This window comes from Nyctereutes procyonoides, unplaced genomic scaffold (genome assembly GCF_905146905.1).
Source record: "Nyctereutes procyonoides isolate TBG_1078 unplaced genomic scaffold, NYPRO_anot_genome, whole genome shotgun sequence".
Classification (NCBI taxonomy): domain Eukaryota; kingdom Metazoa; phylum Chordata; class Mammalia; order Carnivora; family Canidae; genus Nyctereutes; species Nyctereutes procyonoides.
Window position 1 is genome coordinate 71338638 of NW_026575146.1, and position 19383 is coordinate 71358020.

A 19383-nucleotide genomic window follows, 5' to 3' on the forward strand; every position below is an offset into this window, starting at 1 on the left:
TAAAGTTTCTCTTCTGTATGAATTTTCTGGTGTTCAATGAGCCTAGACTTTGTGGTATGTGTTTTCCATTTGTACTACATTCAGGGGTTTCTCTCCCCAATGAATTCTCTCATCTTTAGTGAGCTGAGACTTCTGATGAAGGATTCCCCACATTTACTACATATATGCATTTCTCAATTTTCTGAGTTCCCTGATGCTTAACAAATGGGAGCCTTCGTGCTGATGAGTTTCCAATTTCAGGCATTTTAGTATGAATTTGCTCATATTATGTAAGGAGAAAGGATTTTCCATCTCCACCATGCTCAACAGCGTTCTTTATTCCACAGCTTCTGTTTTAACTGACTAAATTTAAATTTTATTTCCATGATTTTGCCTTAAAGGAAAACGGTGTTGGTCCAGATGAACAATATTTTCAAAGACATTATGTTCACACATCGTTTCATATTTAGTTGTCTTTAGAAATCTCAGGTATGCAAGTGTTACTGCAGATGATCATCAACTCCCTTGACTTCTAGGAAAGAAGAGAACAATGAATGCTCAGGTATAGATTGGCCAATCTTTAGTGTTGCCTGCAGGATCTCAGTATAAAAGAATCTTTAATAATGTTTCTTATTTCTTGAGCACTGGTGAAAATATAATACACAAAAATCAAGTGGCAAAAGCAATAAACATACAAATGAGCTTAGATAATTCACAATGAATAAATAGAGTCAGCTGCTTCCTAAGTAGTGTCTTGCAAAACATGCAGGAGTAGAAAATAAGAAAGACACTGTTAGAACAAAAAAAAAAAAAAAAAAAAAAAGGAAAAAAAAAAAGGAAGAGGGGGAAGGAGGTGGAAAGAAAACATCATCTAAAATTAGAAGGGCTGCATTCAGTCATTCCACAAATCCTGATAAAATGCCTGTTAGGTACTGGCCATAGTGCTCGTGTTGGGGGCATTTAAACATATTATTCTCACTGAGCTTACATTCTAGTTAGGGAAAATAAAATAAGCAAAGAAAAAAAGGAGGCAGCTGCAAATTATAAGTGGTTTGAAGGAGCAAAGGAGACGAAGAGAGGTGGAGGAAATGAGGGTACACTGTGGAGTAAGACAAGTCTCATCAGTGAATTAAAAATGAGAAGGTGGATAAAGAACATGAGGAATTAAGGTTTACTCCAAAATATTTTGCTTGAGTCAAGAGGTAAGTGGAAACTCCCTTCAAGAGGGTGAATGTTACTGAAGTTCAGAATGTAGGGGAAATAAGTGGACTTTTAGAAACATTTATATTTTATTAGTAAAGTGCCAGTATCCAGTTGAATATATAAATGCTGAGAATTAGCTTTTGTGGACATAGCAATGTGAAAAACATCAGTATATAAGTATTTAAGGATAAAGCATGAGCTGAAGTCATGTTCAGAGAATGCAAAGATTGAAAGAAAGTTGAGGCAGAGGAACAAGATGTCAGTTGCTCAAATATTCAAACTTCTGATTTGAAGATCCCACCGAAGAACACAAACTGATTATGCTGGTTGAGGACAGAAGCAAACGCTTGTTATGAACAAATGGCTCAGGGAGGCAATTCAGAAGTTTGATTTTGACATATCTGTGCTACTTTTCAGTGGTCATCCTGTTTCTAAAATTTATCCTTTTCCTCATTCTGCATAGCATCATCAAACTGGTCACACATTTAGAGAGAAACTCCTATCTCAACACTCCAACTCTTAGTCTAGCTAGGGTATGTTCTTGAAGAAAGGGGCAAAGATGAGAGACCGTGACCACCAGGAATTTCCAACAGGCTGGTAGAAGGACACTCAGAGTTCTCCAGAGGCAGATGTCCTTCTAAACATGATAACTGTCATCTTTTTCAGTCACATTCTGCATGCTGTACCTATAAAGATGTCACATCTGATTTTCCCTCATTTTGATATCCCTAATGCAGTGATCCTTCATCTTGCAACAAACTGCATCTTCTTCCATAATTCTACATTTATGTCTCCATGTTGGAATCAGTTAAGTAGCCTAAAGGACCACTTGACTCCTTCTACCAAGACTCGAGCCAGCTACCCATTCAGTTTTTCCTACAACCTCTGGCTGTTCCTTATTATTGCTATACAGCTGCTACCAGGTAGAAATTAAGACTACCCAGAGATATAAAAAACAAAACAAAACACCTCTACCATTGTGCTACCCCAACTAATTCAATTACTAATAGATAAAATCTAAACAGCATGGCAATAAAAGTTAATACTGCCTTAATTACCCCATTTACCCATTTCCATTCCACTACTTCCCCCACAAATACTCTCTGACATTGGCCTTTACATGGCTGGCTTCAGACCAATCCATGGAAGTCTTGGACATGGCCTTGTAGATTTCCAACTATTTATGCTCCACTATTTGCCCTTCATTATCTTTTTTTTTAAGATTTTATTTATTTATTCATGAGACACAGAGAGAGAGAGAGAGGCAGAGACACAGGGAGAGGGAGAAGCAGGCTCCACACAAGAAGCCCAACATGGTACTCGATCCCAGGACTCCAGGATCACACCCCGGGCCAAAGGCAAGTGCTAAACTGCTGAGCCACCCAGGGATCCATTCTTTTTTTTTTTTAAGATCTTATTTATTTATTTAGAGAGGGAGAGCACACACAAGTAGGGGAAGCGGCATAGGGAAAAGGAGAGAGAGAGAATCTCGAGCAGACTCCATGTTAAGCACAGAGCCTGACAGAGGGCTTGATCTCATGACCCTGAGATCATGAGTTGAGCCAAAATCAGGAATTGGAGGCTAACATGAGCCACCCAAGCACCCCACATTACCTTCTTTATTTAAAATCTAGATATGCTCCCACATATCATGCCATCACTCCCCATGCTCTCTATATAACTGTAGGCTGTATTTCCTCTAGATTTCTACAATATCACATCTTTACTAATTGTTTTGACATGTAACTTCAACCTTGAAATCTAGCAACAATATCTTGTGCTCAAAACCTATATTGCATACAGATTTTCATGTATCCATGTTATATATTCACGACAAAAATCTTTGCTTACCAGATGGTATTTGCTTCTCTTGAAATTCAGCATTTTAGCTGTGAGTCACCAGGTAAACTGCCACAACAGCATCCTCTAGAGAACTTTAAATATTGATATCCCCAGACTTGTGCCCAAAATCTAATCAACGAGACTAAGAAGAAGAGGCTTGGACATGTATTATGCACACAGTCTTCAACAAAAGCCTTGGATTTAAGAAATGTTTAAAAAATAGATGGATACAGTGTTTTCAAGGCTGCATTTCGATGGTCTGGGCATAAAGTACAATGTGAATTCTTAGAAGAAAGACACAAAGGAGTAGTCAAAGACCATTTCACAAAAAGAGAATTCAAAGTAAAAAAAAAAAAATGTACACACATATACAACTATAAGAATGGGAAGACAACAGTAAAGATCACATTCCTGTCCCTTAGTTTATACCTTACTTGATGACTCAGCAATGCCAGATAATGTTCATGGCTCTTACTTTCTCAAAAGACATTTCTGGGGATCCCTGGGTGGCGCAGCGGTTAAACGCCTGCCTTTGGCCCAGGGAGCGATCCTGGAGACCCGGGATCAAATCCCACGTTAGGCTCCCAGTGCATGGAGCCTGCTTCTTCCCCTGCCTGTGTCTCTGCCTCTCTCTGTGTGTGTGTGACTATCATAAATAAATTTAAAAAAAAAAAAAAAAAGACATTTCTGTTCTGCTTCTGGAGAATCAGCCTCTTAGATCTTCCGACCTCTTTCTTAATTCCCACTCTTCTTTCTTTTTCATTCTTTTCTTTCTTTCTTTCTTTCTTCTTTCTTTCTTTCTTTCTTCTTTCTTTTTCTTTCTTTCTCTCTCTCTCTTTTTCCTTCCTTCCTTCCTTCTTTTTTTTTCTTTCAAGATTTTATTTATTTATTCATGAGAGACACAGAGAGAAAAGCAAGGACATGGGCAGAGAGAGGAGCAGGCTCCCTGTGGGGAACCTGATGCAGAACTTGAGATCCTAGGACCCCAGGATCACACCCTGAGCCAAAGGCAGACACTCAACCAGTGAGCCACCCAGGCATCCCTCCCACTGTTCTTTCTTAACCTTGAGTAGACACTCATTTTTCTAAACTGTTAGAAGACCCTAAGCTTAAAAGAGAGAGAGAGAGAGAGAGAGAGAGAGAGAGAGAGAGAGAGAGAGAGAGAGAAATGGAAGAAATTTTCTTGTAGAGAAAGTGATTTTAGTTCCTCAAAAATTCTGAAATCACTCAGGGTTTCTGTGAATGTAGGAGTCTTTATACAGAATAAGAGCTTAACTCATCAGAATGAAGGCAAGGTGTAAGGAAATGAGAACAGAGCAAGAAATGGAAAACAGAACCTTTGGACAATTTCAGAGTGGGAAATGAGAAGTGTCTTAGTTCATTCAAACTGCTATAACAAAAACAACAGAAATTTATTTCTCATCTTTCTGGAGGCTGGGAGGTCCCAGATCAGGGTTCCAGCAGATTCAGTGTCTGGAAGGCCTCCTCCTTCACAGGAAGTGCCTTCCAGCTACAACCTCATATGGCAGAAGAGGCAGGGTCTTCATAACCTAATCACTTCTCAAAGGCCTCACCTAATACATCACCTTAAGGATTAGGATTTCAATATCTGAATATTGAGAGGGCACAAACATTTAGTCTACAACAAGCTAAGAAACCATGGAAACACAGAGATCAGATTATGGTGTGGATACAGCACCCAAAGTAAGGTTGAACGCTAAGAAGGGAAATCACTAGTTTGCAATGGAGCAGGAAGATGAACTAGTTGGAAGACTATGTCGAATTCAAAGGTCTACATTTGGAGTAGCACCTGGAAGGTGGGATTTCACAGCATGGAGGTGGAAGAAGTAGAGACACTGCTACAATGAACAGAAAAGGAGATTTGAGTTGGGGCGCCTGGGTGGCACAGTTAAGCATCTGACTCTTGGTTTCAGTTCAGGTCATGATCTCGTGATCATGAGATCAAGCCCGCATTAGGCTCCACACTCATTGCAGAATCTGCTTGAGATTCTCTCTCCCTTTATCCCTACCCCCAACTCATTCACATGCTCTCTCTAAAATAAATAAATCCTTTTTTTAAAAAAAAGATTTGAGAAAAGTAGGAAATAGAGAACCAAACAACAACAAAAAATCAAGATGTACATAAATGGAGATCAGCTCTCAGAGGAATAAAAGGGGCATATTTTCCTCTTGACTCTACAAAGAAGCTCTTTTAAGGGAAGAAGGATAGGAGGGGCAGCTGTTTTTGTTTTTGTTTTTTTTTTAAGATTTTTAAAATTTATTCATTCATGAGAGACACACAGAGAGGCAGAGACACAGGCAGTGGAAGAAGCAGGCTCCTCGCAGGGAGCCTGATGTGGTACTTGATCCCAGGACCCTAGGATCACAACCTGAGCCAAAGGCAGATGCTCAACCACTGAGCCATCCAGGGGCCCCTTAGTATTTTTAAAGATTTTATTTTTTATTTGAGAGAGGGAGAGAAAGCACACAAGCTAGGGGGAAGGGGAGAGGAGACAAGGAGACTCCATGCTGAGCAAGAAACTCAATGAGGGGCTCGATCCTAGGACCCTGGGATCATGACCTGAACCAAAGGTAGATGCTTAAATAACTCAGCCACTCAAGCGCCCTGAGGCGAAGCTGTTTAGACATCCTGAGACCCGCTCATAGGCCTGGAGCCTTCCCTGACAGATGAGAACATGACTTCCTCAGCTGTCCACCTTGCTGTTCTCACCCACTCACCTGGATGGGTTCGACTATGGACTTCCTCTTCTGCCATCCACAGCTCTTGCCCTCATTCCAGCTTGGAGAGTACATCTGGTTTGGTAGCTTGATACCCTGTTCATGGAAAAGACAGAATGCTTTGAAATGGGCTGGGGTCTGTCAAGGTGGGAGAATGCTACATTTGAGAGACTGACAATTTTCACATCTGCAACCCAGAGGCTTTTCTCTCAGGAGCAGGCACATTATACATTTTTGCCTGAAGCCAGAGAAGGATCTGAGAATCTACCACATGAGAGCACTGCATTTACTCTGAAGCGTTAAGCAGCTAACAGAGGAAAGACCACTGATCAGGACCCTCTGAGTCGGGATCCCTGGGTGGCACAGCAGTTTAGCGCCTGCCTTTGGCCCAGGGCACGATCCTGGAGACCCGGGATCGAATCCCACGTCGGGCTTGCGGTGCATGGAGCCTGCTTCTCCCTCTGCCTGTGTTTCTGCCTCTCTCTCTCTCTCTGTGACTATCATAAATAAATAAAAATTAAAAAAAAATTTAAAAAAAGAAAAGAAAAAAAGGACCCTCTGAGTGACACAGGGAAGCTGTCCTCACCCACTGACACCAGGTTCCTATAGTTCTCCAAAATCACGTCCCAGTATAGGTCCTTCTGAGCAGTGAGCCAGGACCTGCCATTCCTCCCAGGTGAAGTCCACAGTCACATCCTCCAGAATCAGCAATCCCTGTAACAACATGGTCCTCTTTAACATTAGTGTTTCCCATTTATTTTTTAAGATTTTTTTTAAAAAGTAATCTCTACTCCCAAATGCAGAACTTGAACTCACAACCTCAAGATCAAGAGTCGAATGTTCTACCAACTGAACCAGCCAGGCACTGAGCCTGTTTAAGATTCTCTCTCCCAAAGGGAACCCTCTTACACTGTTGGTGGGAATGTGAACTGGTGCAGCCACTCTGGAAAACTGTGTGGAGGTTCCTCAAAGAATTAAAAATAGACCTGCCCTACGACCCAGCAATTGCACTGTTAGGGATTTACCCCAAAGATTCAGATGCAATGAAACGCCGGGACACCTACCCCCCGATGTTTCTAGCAGCCATGTCCATAATAGCCAAACTGTGGAAGGAGCCTCGGTGCCCATCGAAAGATGAATGGATAAAGAAGATGTGGTTTATGTATACAATGGAATATTCCTCAGCCATTAGAAACGACAAATACCCACCATTTGCTTCAACGTGGATGGAACTGGAGGGTATTATGCTGAGTGAAGTAAGTCAATCGGAGAAGGACAAACAGTGTATGTTCTCATTCATTTGGGGAATATGAATAATAGTGAAAGGGAATATAAGGGAAGGGAGAAGAAATGTGTGGGAAACATCAGAAAGGGAGACAGAACATAAAGACTTCTAACTCTGGGAAATGAACTAGGGGTGGTGGAGGGGGAGGAGGGCGGGGGGTGGGGGTGAATGGGTGACGGGCACTGAGGGGGACACTTGACGGGATGAGCACTGGGTGTTATTCTGTATGTTGGTAAATTGAACACCAATAAAAATTAATTTATTAAAAAAAAAGATTCTCCCTCTCTAAAAAAAAAAAGTTATAAGGAATAAAATATTTTAAAATGTCTAAAGAGCAAGAACTCTCAAGTAGGCAGATTTGAGGAAAAGACTATTTCTGAAAAAACAAATGTACACATATTTAAAAAGCACATTAGAGACATTGAAGAGATAATTAGTAGACTAGAAATTACCCTAAATGCAACACAAAGCTACCAAAGGTTGGGAGATTATTCTGTAACACCATGATAATTTGCTAGTGGGACTCAGAACTCACTGAAAACTGTTACACTCAGTTGCAGCTTACTATAGTTAAAGGATACGGTTGACATCAGACAAAAAAAGTGGCACAAAGCACAGAATACAGGAAAGTTCCAAACACAGAGCTGTGAGCTGTCTTCCCACAATGGAGTCACAGGCAGTGTTACTTCCTTGGCATGAACTTGTGACAGTAGGCAAGAGGAACTGCTAGCAGGGAAAACTCACCTGAGCCTTGATGTCCACTCTCTACTGGGGCTTGACCACGTCAGCAAGGCAGGACACACACATGGGTGACTTCGGCCTCCAGCCTCTCCACAAGTGCAGACACCATGTGACACCCAGCTCCCACCCTGTCACACTGTGGCTCTTCCCTTGCTGCTTTAATCTCTATCCTTTCTATAATAAATGTAACCTTGAGTAGAAGTTTTCTGAGTTCTGAGTCTTTGCAAATTACCAAACCTGGGGATGGTCTTGGGGACATAAAAGGGAACTCACTTGTTTGCTGAATAGATATATGCATAAATATTAACCATTAAAAAAAATATATATATATGGCTTTTACTTTTAAAAAATGACCTACTTGATTCATGAATGCATTTTATTTTAATTTTGAAAGATTTTATTTATTTATTCATGAGAGACAGAGAGAGAAGCAGAGACACAGGCAGAGGGAGAAGCAGGCTCCATGCAGGGAGCCTGACGTGGGACTCGATCCTGGGACTCTATGATCATGCCCTGAGCCAAAGGCAAACGCTTAACCGAGAGCCACCTAGGTGTCCCATCATGAATGCTTTTTAAAGACAAAACTTTCAAATGATTACAGATACACAGATTGACCGATAGATAGATTCAAATGAATAATGGATTATTAACCCAATATCTAGGCCTTCTCCCTTCCCTGAAAGTTCTAAGTGTCTCATCAAAGGTGGTGGTCTTTCTGGTAATCAGCCTCGATCCAGAAGACATCCAGGAGAGTCATTTTATTAGAACAAAAGATACTTCTATCACAGGAAATTTCAAGGGATTTAAAAGCTCTGTGTATGGGATCCCTGGGTGGCGCAGCGGTTTAGCGCCTGCCTTTGGCCCAGGGCGCAATCCTGAGACCCGGGATCGAATCCCACGTCAGGCTCCCGGTGCATGGAGCCTGCTTCTCCCTCTGCCTGTGTCTCTGCCTCTCTCTCTCTCCCTGTGTGACTATCATAAATAAATTAAAAAAAAAATAAAGATGATTATTATAAAAAAAAAAAAAGGGATCCCTGGGTGGCGCAGCGGTTTGGTGCTTGCCTTTGGCCCAGGGCGCGATCCTGGAGACCCGGGATCGAATCCCACGTCAGGCTCCCGGTGCATGGAGCCTGCTTCTCCCTCTGCCTGTGTCTCTACCTCTCTCTATCTCTCTGTGACTATCATAAATAAATAAAAATTTAAAAAAAAAAAAAAAAAAGCTCTGTGTAAGATGCTTCTATCACCCCCCACCATTGCTCAGAAAACTACAAGGGTTTTTGAAGCTCTGAGTCAGGAACTGGGAGCAGAGACCAAATAATATATTTCTTATTATGTCACACTAAGCCTTTGGAATCAAATTCCTTGCTCAGGGGGTGCCTGGGTGGCTCAGTTGGTTAAGAGTCTCCCTTTGGCTCAGGTCATGATTCCAGGGTCCTGGATTCGAGCCCCAAATTGGGTTCTCTGCTCAGCTTCTCCCTCTCTCCCTCCCCCCCAACTTGTGTGCTCTCTCTCTAATATATAAATAAAATCTCTTTTAAAAGATGAAATAAAAAAGATCTTAGGAACAACCTTAACCTTAATCATTTTCTATAATTTTCCTGCATCCTCCAAATTCACAGGGCCCCTTACCCCCTAGCCTGGATCTCAGATATCCAGGCAATTTGGTTGAGACCTCAGAAACTTCATAACTGACTCTTTATAACATTATCAGAGGAAAAGGTGCACAGCCCAAAGGTAGAGATACTTGTGGGCAGAAATCAGTGAATGCAACTCTTAAGAGACATTTGGGGAATGCCTGGATGGCTTATCGGTTGAGCACATCTGCCTTCCCCTCAGGGTGTGATCCTGGAGTACCGGGATCAAGTCCTACATCCGGCTCCCTGCATAGAGCCTGCTTCTCCCTCTGCCTATGTCTCTGCCCCCTTCTCTCTCTGTGTTTCTCATGAATAAATAAATAAAATCTTAAAAAAAAAAAAAAACAATGGAATCTCTGTTACCTAGGGTGGCTGTGTCTTATCATTGTCCCCTAGGGACCTACTGCTTTTCTAGAAAATGCATGTGTTTGTGTGTGTGCATAATATGTATATGAATGCATGTATATATACATATATAACTAATCCCTAAAGAGGGATTTTAAAGGATTGAGGGGAAAACAATATTCATCAGGTCTATTCCAACAACCCAGAGGTCCTGGGCCTCCAAACCTTTAGCCTCTCAATCACAGATACACATGGACTTTCCCAGATACTGATATATGGCCCTGTATTAATCCTCAAATCTGGAAAAGATGCCACCATTTACTGATGACCTGCCAGCTCCATCAATCAACCCAATATAAATTTCCAAATTTGAATGGCATTCATAGACAAATACCATCATCCACCACCCCCGCCAATCTTTATGTTCTGATAATAACCTCTCTAGTACCTCAGAATGGGACTATATTTGGAGATAGGGTATTTGAAGAGATAATTTACTAGAAATGAAGAGATAATTCAGTGGAAATTCACACTGGTGAAGCCCTAATCCAATATAACTGGTCTCCTTATAAAAAGAAATTTAGACACAAAGGAGACTAGGTCTTGAAGGTGGTCATCTACAAGCCAAGGAGACACCTTGGAAGAAACTAACCCCATGAACCTTGATCTCACACTCTCACCTCCGGAATTGTGAGCAAATGTCTGTTGTTTAAAATACCCAGTCTGTGCTTTGTTATGACAGCTCAAGAAGACTAATATATCCACCTACACTGAGCCAGACAAGGCAGAGTGACCCAGGCAGATCCCAAACCCTGATCTCAGTACCTACACTCATTACCACGTGCAACAGCTGAGAAAATGGTACCTTGACAAAGGTTTCAAATGTACAAAAGCAGTTCCCTAAAATACACCAAATTGGAAATGGAGCATTTCAGAATACTAAGTAACAAAACAATGTGGTCATCATTTAGCAAACAGCACACTTAGTAACTGTTAAAATTCATTTTATGAAGCCAAAGAGGTGAAGCAGTAGAGGATGTAAGCTGAGACAGCCTTCTTTTTTTTTTTTTTTTTTTTAAATCTTTTTTTTTTTTAATTTTTATTTATTTATGATAGTCACAGAGAGAGAGAGAGAGAGAGAGAGAGAGAGAGAGAGGCAGAGACACAGGCAGAGGGAGAAGCAGGCTCCATGCACCGGGAGCCCGATGTGGGATTCGATCCCGGGTCTCCAGGATCGCGCCCTGGGCCAAAGGCAGGCGCCAAACCGCTGCGCCACCCAGGGATCCCTGAGACAGCCTTCTTAAAGTATCCCATGACAATGTTTTATTTACCTGGGATGCCAGCGTCGGAAAGGTGGGTTAATTCAGCATCTGGTCCTCAGGTTCAGGGCAGGCCAGGCAGCCCATTCAGGGGTAGACTGCAGATTTAAGTAGAAAATCACTGACCATCATGATGGGATATGCAGATTCACAAAACAAGAAATGGAGAGGACCTGAAGCCCGAGTTGAAGAATCCATTTGATTCTTTGAAGAGCATCTGTCCTGAATCCATCCTGTTAGAGGCCATTATTCTGCATGTTTTGTTCACCAGTGTATCCCATGTCTACAACAGTGCTTATCACAGTGCAGATGCTCAAAAAAATGTCTGTAGTAGTAAATTACTCAAAAACTCAGTTTGGATCTCAATTGGGAGACAGCCACTTCATGGCAAATTTCCACCGCTTTCCCTTGTAAGCAGGACTGTTTTTAAGCTGCATAGATCTTTATTGAACCGAGGGGAAGAACCCTGAGTACAGAAGAGAGGATACAGGCCCCTTCCCAGGACAGTGAGGATGACGCTACATCATGTCTCATCACATCACAGAGGAGCCAGGATCCCAGAGATGGTGGCAACTCTCATAGATGGCAGACTGTGAACAGTTCAGGGCTCTTCTCCATGACATCTGAAGGGAATCTCACCTCCACCTGCCAAACACACTGTCCTCCATTTTTAAAGTGACGTCATTTTCTTCCATTAATTGGGCTTATTCTGTGGATCTTATTCCCTTGCTGATCTGCCCCTTCTGTATTGCCAAGGGCCTCTACTCAGGATTCTTTTTAAAAATGTTTCTTGGGAGAATACTGATTTTTGGCATTCATTCCCTTTCCTTCGGTGACAAAAATAAGTTTGCTTGATTAGTCTGTTAGGTCATTCATTAGGTCACACATTCATTTTCAATCATCTTTCAAAGCTATGTAATCCGTTTCTATTTTGCTATTGCTGCAGAATATAGGACTATCTATAAACTATCCAGATAGGCATTTATAATCCAGGTAGAGAAATAAGATACAAACCTTTTTAAAAAGTCCCCATATCCTATTTTACATGTGTAAAACTAAGTAAATCCTTTCCTGTTCCCTCTCCAAAAAATAATATGCGCCTTGAACACGAAATAATCAGGATACTTTGTACCTTCTATAGTATGTCCTTTTCAACTAATGTAGGCATATACATCCTTTGATTACATTTGCTGGAGGGTCAAATTGCTACATGCATATAATCCAGCTTTAAAAAAGCCAACTCAAAGGCAGCAAGGACTTTTGTTCAGTTCATCACTGTCAGCATCTGTAGGTCTTAGAATAGCACCAGGTAAAGGAAATAGTTGATGAAAGTTTTTCTGAGTGGTGTGTAGATCAGATGTGAACTATCCTCCATGGAAAAAACCTGGCCGATAGGTTTTCAGTTGTGAGCAGCTGTCCCTTTGGGTGATATTTACAAAGTTAAACACATCCAAACACCCTAAGTTATGTTATTGAATCAAATGCATCCACTTTCCTTTTGAAGGATAGACTTCAGTATTTAGTAACCTAAAATAAACTCAACAAATTTAGAACCAGAGAAACACAAGAGCTAACTGCGTAATGATCATGGGTGGGAATGAAAGATTCATGCCCCCACACCCTGAAAAGGGAGGGGATACACTGTTATAACTCTAACCACTGAATTAAGGAATGACCATCATATCAATTAGGAGTTTGATTCAAGGTGTATGTCCTAAATGTACACTATGTACATTATCTGATATAAAATGATGGTAGACTTGTGGCAGAAATCTTTAAAATATTCATTTTCACAGGGCTTGTTTGCTTTATGTGTTTTCCGAAGATGTTCCACAGTTGCTGTGTGCAGAGTTTTGTTTCTGTATTATTTCCTCTGCCTACTGATGAGGCAAAATGCTCCACTGACAACCCTGCCACATTCACTGCTTTCAGAGCTCTTCCAACAGTTCCTCTCCTGTGTGAACTCTGATGCTTACCGAAGTCTTATTTCTGGGGAAGGACTTTTCCAAGGTCATTATATTTCTACCAGCTATGAGCTCACTAATGATATGTGACCTGTGAGGCACCAGGAAGGTCTATCCTTCCAGAAAGGCTTTCCTGATCTTGATACTATTTGTCTTTATACTATTCCTGGTCTTTATGCTACTTGTCTCAGTATACACTTACCAGCCGCATAATGAGCTGGAAGGTTTTATTCAAGGGTTTTCCACCTTGATTGTATCACACTTTACCGCTGTGTGCTTTTTATGACATAAAATATGATGTAAATGATCAGTGAAGGTACTACCACATTCACTGCATTCAAAAGGTTTCTCTGTACAACTTCTGTTATTTGCTGGTGGTGTACATCTGGCACCTGGCTGTCGCACAGTGACTATGTTCCTATCTGCTAGGAGCCCATGGAGGTGTAATGAAGTCTGAGCTGCTACAGAAGACATCTGCACCGACACTGTGTTAACAGGGTTTTTCTCCTGCATGTTATCATTTGAAAGTGATGATCTGGGGCTCTCTGAGTAAGGATTCTCCAACCCAACTGAATGCGCACCTTTCTCTCTTGCATGCAACATTCCCTTATGGTAGACAAGGCATGAGAGGTGAGAGAAAGCCTTTCCACAGTCAGCACATCCATAGGGCCTCTCTCCTGTATGAGTTCTCCGGTGTCTGTTAAGGCACGACTTATCTCTAAAAGCCTTCCCACAGTCACTGCAGGTATAGGGTTTCTCTCCTGTATGAATTCTCTGGTGGTTAATGAGACCAGACTTGTGAGAACAGGATTTTCCACACTCAGTACATACAAAGGGAGTCTTTCCAGTGTGAAATCGCTGATGTGATATGAGGCATGTCTTCTGGCTGAAGCCTTTCCCACATTCAGTGCATACATAGGGTTTCTCTCCAGTGTGAGTTCGTTGATGTATAAGGAGATTGCCCTTCTGAATGAAACCTTTCCCACATTCACTGCATATATAAGGCTTCTCCCCAGTATGCGTTCGCTGATGTACAATGAGATTGCCCTTCTGAATGAAACCTTTCCCACATTCACTGCATATATATGATTTCTCTCCTGTATGAGTCTTCTGATGGGCATTGAGCTGTGACTTCCAGCGGAATGTTTTGTCGCATTCAGTGCATTCATAAGGTTTTTCTCCTGTATGAGTTCTCTGATGTTCAATGAGCCTGGACTTTCTGGAGAATGCTTTGTCACACAAATTGCATCCATGAGGCTTCTCTCCTGTGTGAACTCTCTGATGATTAATGAGCCGAGATTTCTTGATGAAGCCTTTTCCACACTCACTGCACACATAGGGTTTCTCTCCTGTATGAGTTTTCTGATGCATGAGTAGCCGTGATTTCTTGGGGAATGCTTTGTCACATTCAGAACATTCATACCGCTTCTCACCTATGTGAGTTTTCTGGTGTTCAGTGAGCCTGGACTTTCTGGAAAATGCTTTCCCACATACACTGCACCCATGAGGCTTTTCTCCTGTGTGAACTCTCTGATGATCCATGAGCCGAGACTTCTTGAAGAAGCCTTTTCCACATTCACTACATACATGGGGTTTCTCTATTTTTTGGGTTCTTTGATGCTTGATGAATTGGGAATTTGTATTCATAGAATTTCCACATTCAGGGAATTTAATTTCAATACAATACTGGTCATGCTTTGTATGGGAGAAAGATTTCATATCTCCATTAACCTCAATGAAGTTCTTTACTTCATAGCTTCTGTTCTGGTTGACTATCCTTAAATTTGATTTCCGTGTTTTCCCATGTAAGTCAAAGATATCGTAATTTTGCCTTAAAGGAAAATTACTTTTACTCTGAAGAATGATGTTTCCAAATGCATTATGTTTGTGGCCTTGTTTCATTCTCTTTGGACATGTTTGATTTTGCAAGTGCCCCTGTAGATGACTATCATCTTTCTTGATCTCTAGGAAAGAAGACAAGAACGAATCTTTTCATGAGGCTGGAATATAATAAAACTATTTCACAAATGGCTTTGTGTAGGCTGGCTCTTTATTGATAATGCTATTACCTCATTTTAAAGAAACTCCAAGTAAATATGCTTGTCATCACTTAGACAAAGGTTAAACACAGTAACATAAGCAAAGAAAATACAAGATAAGAACCGTCAGGGCATAAACAAGATTAGATCACTGAAAATGAATAAACGTAGATTTAGCTGTTGTTGGTTTTTAAAAAAGATTATTTATCTTAGAGAGAGAGAGAGAGAGTGAGTGTGTGCACTAGCAGGAGGGGCAGAGGGAGAAAGAGAGACAGAATCTCAAGCAAACTCCATGCTAAGCATGGAGCCCAAGTTGGGGTTTGATCTCACAACCCTGAGATCACGACCTAAGCCAAAACCATGAATTGGACACTTAATTGACTGTGCCACCCAGGTGCCCCAGGATTTGGCTGCTTTCTAACTGTAACTTACAAAACATGCTGGGTGGTTCAATAAAATCAAATTCCTATAAGCACTAGGAAATAGAGGAGTATTTGTTTTAAAATTATGTGGGACACATTCATACATCCATAAATCCTTATTAAACTATGTCTCTGTACCAGGCATTGTGCTGATGATGAGGATATAGAAACACAATCCTTATTTTCATTGAGCATACATTCTAGTTAGAAAAAACAGAGTAAGTGAGAAGTAATAGAAAAAGCAGGTACAAAACAATGAAAACTGGGTTCAGGGAGCAATGGAGAGCAAGGTGGAGGCAAGTCAGAACATAATCAGGAAAGAAGACAAGACTCACTCATGGTTTCAATGTGGGGACAACTGATAAATGTGAGGAATCAAGTATTATTCTGAAGTGTCTGACCTGGGCCAGTGGATAGGTAATGAGATGGGAATTATTATTGAGGTTTGGAATAAGGGTAAATTGAGTGTGTATTTACAAGCGTACCAGTCTTCAGATAGGTTTTGGATAGGTGGTACAGACATGAAGAACTTGATTGGATATATAAATCTTGAGCAAGGTCTTAACTGGAAATAACAATGTAGAAATCATCAGTGTATAAATATCATGTAAAGACAGAAAACTGGATGAGTTTATACTTGGAAAAATGTGTACATCAAAAGGTGAAGGCATGGGAATATGTTACAGTTACTGAAACATTGAGAGTTTTGGGGCACCTCAGTGATTCAGTTGGTTGAGTGTCTGCCTTTGGCTCAGGTCATGATCCTAGGGTCCTGGGACCAAGTCCCTCATTGGGCTTCCTGCTCAGTAGGGGGAGCCTGCTTCTCTCTCTCCTGCTCCCCCTGCTGTGCTCTCTCTCACTCTCTCTTAAATAAATAAAATCTTTTTAAAAATTTAAAAATTATAAATAAGTAAGTAAATAAATAAATAAATAAAAACAAAAATACCAAAGATTTTAAAAAGCCCACAGAGGGGCACCAAACATTGTCTGTACTAATAAGGGAAATAAACATTCCCATACTCAGGAAACTACAAGGGTTGTAGGATGTTCTGTGCCAGGAACCAGAGCCAAAGACCAAACTATACTTCTTACATCACAATACCACACTAGGGATTGTCATCTTTTTCAGTCACATTTTGTACTTGTATACATGGACTATTTCACCTGTTCCCATTTCAATGTAATAAGCCCCAAACCCGCAGTTTGCCACTAAAATCATCTTCTTTCAAAATTCTGCATATATGTCTTGGTTTGCATCATTTAAGGGGTGCTAAAGGATCACATTTCTGATCCCAAACCAAGACTGTTGGTGGCTTTGCCTTCCACTTTTCTTAGAACTACTGGATGTACCACTTGCTACACTGCTGCCATCTAGTTAAAAATGGGATATATTCAAGGACAAATCAAACCTACAGCTCCACCATTTTACTCAGTTTCTAACAAAGTCCACAACAGTTAGCCTGGAAATAAGTTAGATTTCCAACAATTAGCCCACTTATCCATGTTCCTGCTCCACTAGTTCCCCTACAAAATTCCTTCTAAACTCGGCCTTTCTGTGCCTGGGGTTAGGCTAATTCCTTGACCACCTCCACATGGCTGTGCACATTTCCACACTCACACCTGCACTCTTTGCCCTTCATCATCTTTGCTCCAATCCTATTTGTCTCCCACATATCATGCTACTGTTCTCCCATTCTATGTCACTGTAAGCTGTTCCCACTAAGTTTCCAAAGTATTCCTAGCATTTTTTAAAAAAGATTTTGGGGCACCTGGGTGGCTCAGCGGTTGAGCATCTGCCTTTGGCCCAGGGCGTGATCCTGCAGTTCCAGGATCGAGTCCCACATTGGGCTTCCTGCATGGAGCCTGCTTCTCCCTCTGTCTATGTCTCTGCCTCTCTCTCTGTGTGTCTCTCATGAATAAATAAAATCTTTTAAAAAATTTAAAAATAAAAAATAATTTTAAAAAGATTTTATTTATTTGAGAGAGAGCACAAGCAGAGGGATGATGGGGAGACAGGCAGACGGAGAGGGAGAAGCAGACTCCTTGCTGAGCATGGAGCCCAACAAGGGGCTTGATCCCAGGACCCTGAGATCATTGACCTGAGCCATAGTCAGACTGTTAACCAACTAAGCCCCCCAGGTGCTCCACTTCATTTTTAACTTTGACAATTAACTTCACACAGTCCAGAACTGTAGCACAAGATGCCTCATTCAAGGGGCGACTGGGTAGCTCACTCAGTTGGGTGTCTGACTATTGATTTCGGCTCAGGTCATGACTTCAGGATTGTGGGATCAAGCCATGCATCAGGCTCCGTGGTGAGCATGGAGCCTGCTTAAGATTGTCTCTCCCTCTGCCCCTCCCCCACTCACATGCACTCTCTCAAAAAAAAAAAAAAGATGGCTCACTCAAATGCTGAACCTCCACATATTATATGCCAATTTGTCATCTATTTGCTACTAAAATCTTACCTATAGAATATATTGCTTTACTTTTCACCAAATTCAATTTCTCCCAGCACAAATGAAGATTGTGGTTCACCAACTAGGCTAGGCTCAAGAGGGGGTGCTTATGGCATTCTGTATAAACTAACCCAGGCTGTCACTCAAATCTACAAAAACAGACTTTCAAAAGAAGGGGTCTGGTTACCTTATTAGGAAACCCTGCATTTATCAAATAGCCATCTTTCTGATTGGTAGTTGTCCCAGGCTCTTTTTTTTTTTTTAAGATTTTATTTATTTATTCACGAGAGAAACAGAGAGAGAGAGGCAGAGACACAAGCAGAGGGAGAAGTAGGCTCCATGCAGGGAGTCTGACGTGGGACTTGATTCTGGGACTCTGGGATTATGCCCTGAGCCGAAGGCAGATGCTCAACCACTGAGCCATCCAGGCGTCCCTCTCAGGCTCTTTTTAATCTGTATGCGCAAATCACAGGAGATCTACTCAATCCATATTTCTATCTCTAGTCCTAAACTCTCCCTGGACTCCTCAGGTAAATCCAAACAGCATGCTATACCTCAACGGGCATAAGTAGGGTCTCACATCCACTGTCCAAAACAGAACCCCTGACTTCTCAACCCACACCTTCTTTGCAAGTCTTCATCTCAGAAATGGCAATTCCCTCCTCCCAGACTCACACCAAAAACACCATCATCCTGCTTTTGTATTTTCTCTCACATCCTCTCTCTACTTCAGTAGGAAATAATTTCTGCCCTCTTTATAAACACATTCAGATGTTGACCAAACCTCACATTCTCTACTCAGGTGACTAAAGCAGTCGGTATGTGGCCGGATTTCAGGCTTCAACCTCTGTCTACTACCATCTCCTTTCTATGAAGTGGCCAAAGCCATCATTTTAAGTATAAATTATTTCATATTCGTCTTCTACTGAAAACTCCTAATGTTTTCTTATCTCCTTATTTACAAATATCAAGCCCTTGAAGTGTTCTTCCAAGGTCCTACATGAGCTGTTTACTCCAAACTCCAGCCACTACCCCACTGCCCTTATCTCCACATGACTGCCAGCCACTCCCTCTGGCTTCCTTTCCTGTATTCATACCAGCTTCCCTGAGGTTTCTCAAACATGCTCCTGCCTTGGGCCTTTGTTTGGGGCAGGGTGGGGTGGTGGTGGTGGTGGTGGTGGTGTTTTTTTTAAAAAAGATTTTATTTATTCGAGAGAGCGAAACATCAAGAGAGAGCACAAGTGGAGGGGTGGGGAGAGGGAGAAGCAGTCTCCCCACTGAGCACCCCGCCTTGGGCCTTTGAACTCACTATTTTATATACAAAATATATTGAATTGGAGCTCAATTCACTGGAGGAGGCCTCACATCCCTCAAACAGCTGCTCAAAGAGGTATTCCCATTGCCTGAAGACT

At 41.5% G+C, this 19383-nt stretch overlaps 1 protein-coding gene across 5 annotated transcripts in view; it reads right to left on the reverse strand.

Moving 5' to 3' along the window:
• Positions 1-297: 297 nt before the first annotated feature.
• Positions 298-19383, reverse strand: part of ZNF613 (zinc finger protein 613) — a 29993-nt gene continuing 10907 nt past the window's right edge. Inside the window, exons 5-8 of one of the 5 annotated variants that reach the window (XM_055310366.1) lie at positions 13633-15015; positions 11100-11185; positions 6350-6477; positions 298-5859 (exon numbers count right to left, since the gene is read on the reverse strand). In XM_055310366.1, coding sequence (XP_055166341.1) covers positions 11175-11185; positions 13633-15015 — 1394 coding nt within the window. In that variant the 3' untranslated portion in view covers positions 298-5859; positions 6350-6477; positions 11100-11174. Of the gene's footprint in view, positions 5860-6349; positions 6478-11099; positions 15016-19383 lie in introns of all 5 variants that reach the window. The other 4 variants (XM_055310365.1, XM_055310364.1, XM_055310363.1 and 1 more) reach the window with 4 other exon arrangements.